Genomic DNA, 12670 nt, shown 5'->3' with positions numbered 1-12670 from the left:
GCACAACCAATGGTTAGAATAAGGAAATTTCGTGATTAGAAGTCATATTATACATGAAACACAAGAGCTGTAGAAACATAAGAAAATGACTTTAGTCAGTAATGAATAAGGAGACAATAAGACAAATACATGAGATATAGATTTGCAAGTTATGAAGACATAGCAAGAAAGGCAATCAGACAGAGAGCTTACTGTCCTCAAAATAAGCTATATCTTTCAGCAAGTGAACAAATATAAGCCATATAAATCGTGTGGCCTTGAGTTTACTTTTTCTTCTATGACTCATTAAGTCCCTACTATGTCAAATGAAGGAATGGACTAAATGATGTTTAAATTCTTCTATGGCTCCAGAAGAGACATGGAGGGGGGACGTAAGCAAATTGCAACATACACAAATAATGAACTACAAAGAAGAGGAACAGTAAAGGATGAGGAAAAAATATATGATCAAAAAGAATGTGGGCTGATTACATGGAGAGAGTGAGGGACAACCAGATCCAGCCTGGATGTTCTATTGGTAACTCTTAAGATATAAGAATAGTAGGAAGCCCTTCAACAGACTGGGTGGATCCTTTGTGATGAACTTGTGGGGTAATAAGCATAAATACCTTGTGGTCTTCATTATTTGAAAGGAACATCCACAATGATGAGATCACAGATCCATTCGAGTGCTTCCAATATTTTTTATAATTCTAGGATTCATAATATTCAAAAAAGAATTCCCCAAATGATTCTATGTTTTAATGAATAACAATGATAATGAAGACCTATCTTAGGAATATCAAGAAGAAGACAATATGACAAACACACTGACCATTATCTCTATAATGGCACTCAAGACTTAAATTTCACTCCATTTTGATCAGATTTCTCTAAGATGAGTCATCAGTAAAGGATCTTTGACATTCATATAGATTCCACATCTGGCCCAGATCAATGACACAGAACCTTACACCCAAAGGACTAAAATTCCTGTCAGAATAATAATTATAACAACCACAAAAATCTATTAAGTGCTTCTTATCTCACACCTGAAGTACCTATGCCCCTATCTGTCCCAAAGTATAGAGAAAATGGAGTCAGTGGCTATAAAAAGTCAGTAAAAGATGCTTACATGTTTTTCCCCTTCGATTTTCTTGTCAGCCACCTGCATTGCATCCAGATATTTAAAATGCAACTCCATTAGTCTGTCAACCTATGAGAAAAAGAAAGATACAGAGCCATTAGTGAGAAAGAAAATAACAAGAGAAGGAAGCAATTCATTTTCTATTCATCTGTTGGCCATTTCTTGTGCCCCAAAAGGTCACTTCTCACAAAGGGAACCAACACACCTCAACTCCTCACATCCAAGAAATTCTCTGCTTAGGAACAGCTCAGGGAAAAGTTAAAGAAAACAGTTAATGAAGAACAAAGTGAACACTTAGGTTTGAAATTCAAGAAACTTTCATCTTGTTTCCAATAAGATGTGATACATTACAGTCTTCAGAGACCCACTAGGATTTCAAGTATTAAAAAACAAAAACCAAAACAAAACAAACAAACAAATAACAAAAAAAAAAAAAACAACCCAAAACCTTGGCTATCCCTGGAAAGAAGAAAGGCTTGAAATCACATGCTTGGTTTTCACTTAGAACTTTCCAGAAGTTTATCTTTCAAACTGAAACCTTTCATATCTGAGATCTGCCCCAAAGCTGATCTTTTTTTTTTTTAAAGGTATGAGAAAATTTCATTGATTTTTGAGTCATAGGAGAAGAGCAGAAAGATCTTTGACCAGCTTAAAAAAGAATCCCAACTTTTGTTCAGCAATAACTCAAACATCAGTTTCAAACTTGGAAAAACAATGCTTCAAACTTGGCCCTAAGGAATCCTCTATAGGTTTAAAAAAGGAAAAAAAAAAAAGTTTCATTTTCTCTAAGACATCTAAGTGATTGAAAAGTCATTTTGAAGTATGCCCAGAATACTGAACTATCTGCTTCTTAGGTTAGTATCATCAGATTCTTGGCTGCCCTGGTATTTACCCAATAGTTGACTAAATGTGGTTTTTAAAACACCTACACCTAAGAAAAACATAGGATAGTCTACCTCTCAGACCTGTGGAAGAGAAAGGAATTTATGACCAAAGAAAAACTAGAGATCACTATTGATCACAAAGTAGAAAACTTTGATTATATCAAATTGAAAAGTTTTTGTACAAACAAAACTAATGCAGACAAGATTAGAAGAGAAGCAATAAACTGGGAAAACATTTTTTACAGTCAAAGGTTCTGATAAAGGCCTAATTTCAATATATAGAGAAATGACTCTAATTTATAAGAAATCAAGCCATTCTCAACTTGATAAATGGTCAAAGGATATGAAAAAACAATTCTTATGAAGAAACTGAAACTATTTCTAGCCATATGAAAAGATGCTCAAGACATTATTAATCAGAAAAATGCAAATTAAAACAACTCTGAGATACAACTATACACCTGTCAGATTGGCTAAAATGGCAGGGAAAGATAATGGAGAATGTTGGAGGAGATGTAGGAAAACAGGGACACTGATACATTGTTGGTGGAATGGTGAATACATCCAGCTATTCTGGAGAGCAATTTGGAACTAGGCTCAAAAAGTTATCAAACTGTGAATACCCTTTGACCCAGCAGTGTTACTACTGGGCTTCTATCCCAAAGAGATACTAAAGAAGGGAAAGGGACCAGTATGTGCAAGAATGTTTGTGGCAGCCCTCTTTGTAGTGGCCAGAAACTGGAAACTGAATGGATGCCCATCAACTGGAGAATGGCTAAATAAATTGTGGTATATAAATATCATGGAATATTATTGTTCTGTAAGAAATGACCAGCAAGATGATTTCAGAGAGGCCTGGAGAGACTTACCTGAACTGATGCTGAGTGAAATGAGAAAGACCAGAAGATCATTATATACTTCAACAACAATACTATATGATGATCAATTCTGATGGATATGGCCTTCTTCAACAATGAGATGAACCAAATCAGTTCCAACAGAGCAGTAATGAACTGAACCAGCTACACCCAGTGAAAGAACTCTGGGAGATGACTATGAACCACTAACTACATAGAATTCCCAATCCCTTTATTTTTGTCTGCCTGCATTTTTGATTTCCTTCACAGGCTAATTGTACACTATTTCAAAGCCCAATTCTTTTTGTACAGCAAAATAACTTTTTGGACATGTATACATATATTATATTTAATTTATACTTTAACTTATTTAACATGTATTGGTCAACCTCCCATCTGGGGGAGAGGATGGGGGAAGGAGGGAAAAAATTGGAACAAAAGGTTTTCAATGTTGAAAAATTACACATGCATATATCTTGTAAATAAAAAGCTATAATAAATTTAAAAAAAAAACAAAACAAACCTACCCTAGCACCTAGGAACCTATATAGTTTAAAGGTACAGCCCATGTGTAAGCTGTGGCAAAATATGGGTCAAAAGAGAGGGCCTCCTATCTTTCTGTAAAATAGGGACAAAAGGCATTAACTGTGTATTCTGCTACAATGTAGGCAAAAAATACAATCCCAGGAGGCTAAATTGGTGACCCTGAGTGATACACACAGCAACCATGGCTGAAGGCTACTTCTGTCTAGTCTACATAATTCTCTTACTCTGCTTTTCAGATAGAAATACTATAGCTCATAAGTGGCTGGCAAAATTATGAAATGTTGGTGATACAAATTTTTATCAAGGGCTCTGCTCCCTTGTCCTGGTTATCCTCTCTAGTCCTGACTATTCTCCCCTCCCAAGGTTCCAATATGTTATTTCCACAAGATCTTTTGACTCCACCATAAGGAATGAACTGCTTACAGATCTCAACAATCTGTGGCCAGCAATTCTGTTCAGCATCTTCTTCTTAATTAAAGGATTCAATTCCATTCTGGGTACCATGCTGGCCACCTGTCCTATAATCATAGTCCAAAAATCCTGGAGTACTCACCTTTTCACTATCATTTTCTGTGAATTTGTTCAGCAGTCGAGTTCGTTGCTGCCCTCTCAAATTCCTCAGGAGGGAGGCCAGGATTGAACAGACATGTTCTAGGTTGGGAAGGAGAAAGAGAACATGCTGATGTCAGTGGTTATATTATCACTTTCATTAGTTTTGGTCTAATCCTACCAAAGTAAAACCAACGGGCCTTCTAAGCAAGAACCCAAATTGTATCACCTGGAAATCAAGAAACTTTATTAAGTGAACAATATTAATTCTAAAAGAATGCTCTCTTCAAGGGCACCTTCAGAATCAAAATGAATTAGAATCCCAATTCTGCCTCATGTTAATTGATAGTCAATTTTCCTACAGCATAACTTCAAATAAAATCCTTATTTACAGAAATGATCTGTGAACAGACTATTAATTCTATCCATTAAATATGAAAATAATGAATAAATAAGATTGATTCTACCAAATTCTCAATTCATCTTATAACTTTCCTAGGTAAATATTCAAAAACTGAAAAAGAAACATGACAGGACACCATCTCCACAAGCTAGAATGATTATTCATATACAGCTATAATCCCAATTTCAAGTCTGAAAGCATTTGAACTATTTATAAACTTCAAAATCACAGGGATAGGGATTAGACCATGATTTCGAGTAGAGGACTCTTGATGAGAAAATTTCCTTTCCCAAACCAGATTAGCACCTTTCCTACAATTTATAATCTTAGAGAACTGCTTACATCATTGTGAAGTTAAATGACTTGTCTAGAACATGAACATACACACACACACACACACACACATACACACACACACGTATGTCAGAAGCAAAAGATAAACCTATCTCTTCTTGGCACTAAGGCTAGCTCTCTCCATTTCTGCTAAGCTGACTCACTAATACATCATGCCAAATGGGCTTTAAGAATGAATGATTATATTCTATTTTAGGGCAGCTAGATAATACAGTGTATAAAGTGCTAGATTTGGAGTCATAAAGATCTGAGTTTGAATCCTGCCTGAGATATTTATTAGTTTTGAGACCGTAGTCATGTCATTTAATCTTTGTGTCTCAGTTTTCTCATCTATAAAATAAAGATAATAAAAGCACTCATCTCCCATGGGTTGAAGCACTATATAAAAGCTATCTGTTAACTTTTTTTTTCTCTTGTGAAAGAATCAAAAAGAATCATGTAAAAGAAATAGCAGAATCCTGATAATGGTGAAAAACTAGAGCAAAGTTTATTTTAAAACACGCACATTAAATACATTACCTAACAAATCTTCTATATTCCAATGTCACCTTTGGTTTCCTTTATGGTCATTCATTCAACAGTGCTAAGGAAATAACAATTAGGCAGGCTCTTTTCTCTAAATGGCTTATTTTTTCTCATTTTAGCATAACCTCATTTGGCAAATGGAAAATGAACATAAACACTCCTAGGCAAGGCACCACAATCCATTTTTGAAAACTATATGGTTTCATTTGGTAGGCATAGAAAATTTGCAAAGTTCTAAGGAGTATGCTCCAGAAACAGATCTATTACCAGTAGATAGGTATAGAATCATAGAGATGGGAAAGGACTTAAAAGTCATTAGTCCAAACTATAGTTTACAGATGAGGTAATAGAAGACCAGAAAGAAAAAGAAATTTGGTCAAGTTTACTATGAGGTGCTAAGCCATAATTCAAACCCAGATTTTCTGACTGTATATCAAGGGTTCCTTCCACCACAATCTTCATAAACCCTTCCTAACAAGGATGTGCCTATGCATAAATGGATTGATTAGTCCTGAGCCCACATGATTAAGAACTATTAAGATGGTTAGTTCTAACTTTAAATAAGATAAAAACCAAAATAATTTCCTGGACTCATCCACCAGTTTGCTCTACTTTTCCTCTTCTCTGGAAAATTTAAAGCCAAGAATGTCTTACAAGGATCTTCTCTCGGATATTATCATTTTATTTATTTAAAAGCTGGCAAGGTCACAGTTGCCTTTCTTACCAAGAGTGTGGACATGACAGTAGGGTGTGAATGGTTCAGAATGATTTTCTGTATTTGGACTGTGTAACATGCTGTTGTCTCCAGAAGCTGCTGATAACTCTGGTCCAGAGAAGTGATTTCCCTTCCTGCAGAGAGCTGCCTCAAGTCTGGTCTAGAGCAGAGACTCCCTATCTCTGGAGTGCTGCCCTCTTTATCCTCCCAGAGAATGGATGTGGGATAATGCAAGGGCTTCTGGGAAAAATTACTTCAACCAATGAACTTGCTCCTCCTAAGCATGCAAGCTCCTCCCCAGTAAAGGCTGGAACTAGAGAATTGTCAAGTACTGACCTAGCACTTAGTAAGAACCTAATATCTCATTATCTCATTAGCACTTAATAGGAACCTAACATCTCCCCCTTTCTTTTGATTTAGAACATAGGGTAGTCATGACCTTGAAACATAAATCCATCAATATGGGAGGTATTACACATAATTACATAGATTACATAAACACATAGTAACATAGTAACATAACACATGCTAGATGTAACAAATAACATGATCAAATAATCATAAATTGAGAATTTATAAATGTCCTTAAGTGCATTGTCCATTAGTCTCATCTTGTGTTAAGAAATCCAATGATTCCTGGTGGTTTTTAAAGTTCTTTAATAGTCTTCTTATTAGCCATGCTCTTTCAGTGTTAGATGTTTCTTAGATTTTCTCCTTTGTTTTGAGGTCTTTCTCTTTTTCTGTCTCTCTCCAGGTGCTTGTTGCCACCTATCTGTTTCCTTCTTCATCTTTTTCCTTCTGTCTGTTAAAATACAAGAAAACCCTCTCTCCCAGGCAGTTAACCTATCTAATTTTCTTCTATTTACCACTTTCTAAATCTCTTCTCATCATCTGGTAATTACATTGGAGTTGTTTGCACTGGACACAGCCCTGTTGGTTTAAAAGGCCTGTATTCTCCCAAGTGTAATCCATTTTTGCAATCTGATTGCCTTTTGGCTGACTTATCAAGTAATCCCTTTCTGCCATGTGATTACTTTTCTGCTGGTTGATCAAATCAGAGTCCTGATCTTCTAAAGGCTCTTTGGGTATAACATCAGCTGCCATCATGCCCCAAGTCTTTTTGCCTGGGGCCCTAGACCTGGGTCCCTCATCCCATTTCCCTGAATTATTCTACACTCTGATGCCCAATGGAGTCCTCTGTTGTATTTTGGACATGGGGTTTTAGGTCTTCTCTCACCCTGTCTTCTCACTGTATCTCCATACCTACATTGAGCTCTTAGATGTCCAATTTTTCCACATTGGAAACATCGACGAGTTTCTCTAGAAGTCCCTTGCCAGGAGGGACCCTGTCTTTCCACATTCATCATAGTCTGAGTGTAAAAAGCATTTGTTCCCACTGTAGCACCGCGTCTTATAATCTCCTCTAAAGGAGCATCTTTGTCTAATCCCCATATAATTCTTTTGCAAATCTCATTGGCATTTTCCTTAGCCAGATGTCTGGTCATTATTTCTGTAGCTGCATTTTCTCCAATAGTTCTTTTGACAGCAGTTTGCAAACGTCCCACAAAATCCTCAAAAGGTTCACTGGGACCTTGCTCTATTTTAGTGAAAGCCTCTCCGCGATCTTTCTATCCAGGGAGGACACCCCAAGCTTTTATTGCAGCCTTAGCAATTTGCTCATATATTGTCATGGTATAATTAATCTGTTCTGAATTCTCTCCATACCAACCCTCACCAGCTAAGTGCTCAAAAGTGAATTTTGTGTTAACTCCTGTTTCCAAATTGCATCTGATTTGGATTTTATATAATTCATGAAACTCTGCAAGCCATAACAAATTTTCTCCAGGTTGTAGGCATGTCCTTGCTATGGATTTCCAATCATTCGGGGTTAGGACTTCATAAGACAAACCATCAAGTAACATTTTAACATAAGCTGATGTAGCCCCATAAAGGGTACAACCTTTTTTCAAATCTTTAATTTTATTCAAATCTAAAGGTGCATATCTTCTCCTTTTTTGACCTACAGAATCAATCTCTTCAATCACAGGATATGCATGTATAAAATCACTTATATCCTGTCCTCCTCTCTTAGCTTTAACCAATGCTTTTTCTAATCTTGTCATAGGCTTAGGCTGCTTCACAGGCAATTCTGTTTGTGTTTCTTCCTCTTCCCTTCCTCCTTCTTGCTCCACCCCTGAAGGGTTAATTGAGGGAGGAGATAGAAAATGCTCCTGTTGCTCAGAATTGTACTTAACTTCATTGTTATCTGATTCATCCTTTTCACCTAGTTTAGTTGACACTTCCCCATTTTGCCCCTTCTTCTCTTCCTTTAGAATAACATTTTTTAAAGCCATTTGGATTAAATTGCAGGTATGAAGTTTATCTTTGGAAATTGAGTTTGGTCCGGAACCAAAGGGCAAAATGTTACAAGGGCAATTGTAGTGTTCACCTAATTGCTTTCCTACTAATTCCCATTCATCTGGATCCAATTCTTCTTCCAGATAAAAACAAGGACATATGACCTTTACAGTTTTTAAAAGTTCAGTAATATCCTCCAAAATTATAATCAGTCCTTGACTTTTCATAACCTTGATGATGTTCTCTAAACATTTTCCTTGAACAGAAGGTGTTTGCCCCATTTCACTATAAGAGATTGCTAGTTTAGCCCTTAACAAGTTAAGTTCTTTATTTGTCTATTAGAACGCTCACTTAATCTTTAACAAAGTTTCCTTGTTACTCACAGTTCTGGGTCAGAGAGACTAAGATTCAGATCAGAGGCTTTCCCACTGGAATCAGGATCGTATCTGTCCCTGTTTGGGCACCAAATTGCAATGGTCTGGTCTAGCTCCTCTGAAGGGCTCATAATAAGTCCTTGTCAGGATTAGCAAAAGTCCTTGCCCCACGTTGGACACCAATTTGTAACATGCTGTTGTCTCCAGAAGCTGCAGATCGCTCTCTGGGAGGAGATCTGCTGTGTCAACTCAAATCTCTCGGACAGATTCTTCTTCCTGTAGAGAACCATTGTCTCCAGACAGTTGCTGTTAACTCTCGTCCAGAGAAGTGACTTCCCTTCCTGCAGAGAGCCGCAACAAGCCTGGTCTAGAGCAGAGACTCCCTATCTCTGGAGTGCTGCCCTCTTTATCCTCCCAGAGAATGGGCGTGGGATAATGCAAGGGCTTCTGGGAAAAATTACTTCAACCAATGAACTTGCTCCTCCTAAGCATGCAAGCTCCTCCCCAGTAAAGGCTGGAACTAGAGAATTGTCAAGTACCGACTTAGCACTTAGTAAGAACCTGATATCTCGTTATCTCATTAGCACTTAGTAAGAACCTAACAGGACTGGACATCTGTATAGGACTTATATTTTGACAAAAAAGGCTTAGGTGCTAACAAACTAGCTTTCTCCAGCAAGATAGAATAAAAGTGTGACATTATTTGCTGCATATGTTATATTCCAAGACAGACTTCTAAGGAAATAATTTAGATATAAACCCCAGGTATCACATGGAAACCAGTATTTTTCATTTAAATAATAGAAAAATACACAAAGACACAACATGAGCTATTTCAGATTATATGCACACCCAGGTTTTTTTTTTTTTAATCTTGGATTTGCCTTGCTATTCCCATCTAAAATCAGATAATCAATTTATTAAATATGAAGTAGGTGGCATAGCAGAAAGAATGTTCTTTATATGTGGAATCAAAGGATCTGGGTTCAAAATCCTAGCTTTTCTATTTACTACACAGGTAATCCTGAGCAAGACCACTACTTTTCCATGCATGTCAGTTTTCTTAGGGATAAAATAAAAAATTTGGATTAGATGCTCAGAGGTTTTTTTCCAGCACTAAATTTAAGATCCTGTGAAACTGTTAAAGATAGGGAAAAAACAAAATACAATTTTGCAAGGTCTGAAAATGGAAGAACAGCATACCCAAAATAGATATGGAATAAATGTGAATTTTTATAAAAAATAAGTTTTAATAAGATTTTAAATGAAGCTATAAAGAAAAAAAGTCATATGAAAACTGTCTTCCCCTTTTATAGAACCATCTTTTCCAAATTAGGAAAAGACTCCAGGTTCCAGGCAGCTCAAAAGACACTGCATTGCAACTTTGCAATGCTTTCTTTCCACTAATCTTGTTGATTAAGATTGATAATAAAGAACTGCAATAAAGCTCTGCTTCTATATTTCACCAAGGAGTGGGGGAAGCAGGACAAAGGAGAAAGAGTGTCAGAAATTGTTACTGTCACCAAGAAAAATGCAATATATAGAAAAATCATCTTTTTTGGCATCAAACTAGATTAGCATGTGCTTTCTTGGTTCTTTCCTGGCCTCAGGCATGAAATACCTTGATCAATTGCAGTGGTGTACTAAGAACAAATGACATTTACCTATTTATTTTGGACTTTAAGTGGAGAACTGGGTGTCAATTTACAGTATGCTGAAGCTACCTATATATCTGCCATATATCCTACCAGGGATGTTATTCCCTTTTGACTTATAGGTTACCTGTCTGCCAAATATCTATTTTAACCATTCAAATCTCTTCCTTCCTCCCTCCCCCTTCCCTCTCCCCCCCCCCCTCTCTCTCACACACACACACACACACACACACACACACACACACACACACACACACACACAGAGTTTCATTAGCTACTAATAAATGTAGCTTCCTCAGGAACAGATTTCAGCCCAAGGTGGTGTCAATTTTTCATGCACCAAGGAGATGGGGAGAGCTGCTGGCAGGAAGAGCAGGGGAGATAACAGGTTTATCTGGTGGCCAACACCATTCAGCTGCTCTGTCATTTCGACAGGATAAAATGGGGGTGAAGGATGGCTAGGATGCATCAATGCAGACTGGGTGGATACAACTTGCACAGCCACATCTAAGACAGTGACAGTATACATACAAATAATTCCCTTCCCTTCCATTAGGGAAGAGTCAATGTTAAGAAATTAACATGGTTTCAGGGAAGTGAAATCAGATCTACACTTGCCAGTCACCAGTACCTCACTGGAGATACAGAGCACCAAGTGATTTTCACTGTGCCAGTGTAAAGCCCTGCCATGCCCAACTTAGCTATCAGATCACTGGCTATTTCAGATAGTAATTGCTCAAAGTTGTATAAAGCAGCAGCCTGATCATACTCCCCTCAAAAGAGGATTAATGAATACTTAAGCCTTTGAAAAGGACTTCTCCTTCAGGTTTATTTCAGATATAGGGTGTTAGTTCCATGGGTAGAAGAAGCTCAGCACTAAGAAATCCACAGGACAGATATATTCAACAAACACTAAGCATCTACTATGTATCAGGTATTGACAAAGACAAAAAGCTTAAAAAGGACATGGTACTTATCCTCAGTTAGCTCTGTTCTCCTTTTTGTGGTCACAGAGTAGTTCTAAACTTTGGCAGACCTCTTAACAAAGGCGTGCTGTTGGGGGGGTATGTAAGGGGAATGGCTGGATCAATATTACCTTACCCCACTACTCAGTGAGGCTTACGGTTTTTGTTGTTGTTTTTAAATATCAAAGAGTATTACTCAACTATCTCTTGGCATCTCTGTTCCATAAACACCAGCAGGAGAGAAAATAACTCCATTTTCTGTGAAAACAAAGTGTCTTCACATATAGATGTGTAAAATATCTATGACATTCACTGTCATTTCTCAAATATTTGATTTGTTTTTATTAAATAACCCTATTATGCAAAGTTGCTATGAACTCACTTAAACCTGACTGTGGTGTTCTAAATGGCCCCATACAGATAAAAAGTGGTGCTCAGACTGTGGATAATCTCAGCTGGTGACTTAACTTTATCACAGAGGATTTGTTGTTACCCTAAGATAGAGCAGGGCAACCAATTCCATTCTTACTCTTTAATCCCGTAATAAATTAAAATAAAGGGCCTCTGTGATAGTCATTACAACCAAGTGATACCATAGTCATATCAGCCAGCCCTGGAGGTGGTGGTAGCAATTTACTAGCAGCTAGAGGATCATCACAGATCTACATGGAAATAGCCCTACTGTTTAATAAAAATAAATGTATTTGACCATGGTAATCACCTGCTCTTTAATCTTGCAACAAAACAGAAGTTGAACTTTATGATCAGTACAAAAAGAAAAAATCATCTTGAACTTCAGACAGTTTATACTATCTTGTCAAAAATAGAACCAAAATAACCTTATACCACTATCCAGGAAATCTGGCAGGTATAGCTGATTCTTAAGATATGGATCTCATACTCTATCCTAAAAAATGTAAAATCCATGGAATAAAGGCTGGAACTATTAACAGGGCCCCAGACAATTCATATTTCTATAGCACTCTAAGGTTTTCAAAGTACTTTCTTCACAACAGCCTTATGAGATAGAATAAGTATTATTAGTCTCATTTTTCAGATGGGAAGAAAACAGCACTAAGTTACTAGCTCTTGTGAACTCAAAAAAAAAAATCCTGGTAACTTTCAATATAATTTGTTTCCTTTATAATTGTTTGTATTTTATTTTATGCATTTAAAAACATGAATGAGAAAAGCTGGTTTTACCCGTCAAAGGGGTCCAGGACACAAAAAATGGTTAACAACTTCTAAGACATTAACTTGTCATAGACTCTCAACTTGTAAGTAGTAAAGCAGAGATCCCAATCCTGTTCTTCCTCTGAGTCTAATGCTTTTCTAAAAATACACTGTTTGGACACAAAG

The 12670-nt window shown here is 36.9% G+C and overlaps 1 protein-coding gene across 4 annotated transcripts in view; it reads right to left on the bottom strand.

The window, feature by feature from the left end:
* CTNNBL1 (catenin beta like 1) overlaps window positions 1–12670 on the bottom strand; it is a 220317-nt gene that overhangs the window by 43371 nt on the left and 164276 nt on the right. For all 4 annotated transcript variants that reach the window (XM_074292697.1, XM_074292699.1, XM_074292698.1 and 1 more), the window contains exons 12-13: window positions 3967–4064; window positions 1115–1195 (exon numbers count right to left, since the gene is read on the bottom strand). In XM_074292697.1, the coding sequence (XP_074148798.1) occupies window positions 1115–1195; window positions 3967–4064 (179 nt within the window). The remainder of the gene's footprint in view (window positions 1–1114; window positions 1196–3966; window positions 4065–12670) is intronic.

This window comes from Sminthopsis crassicaudata, chromosome 2 (assembly GCF_048593235.1).
Source record: "Sminthopsis crassicaudata isolate SCR6 chromosome 2, ASM4859323v1, whole genome shotgun sequence".
In the NCBI taxonomy this organism is placed as follows: Eukaryota; Metazoa; Chordata; class Mammalia; order Dasyuromorphia; family Dasyuridae; genus Sminthopsis; species Sminthopsis crassicaudata.
This window is presented reverse-complemented; position numbering and strand designations above follow the sequence as displayed.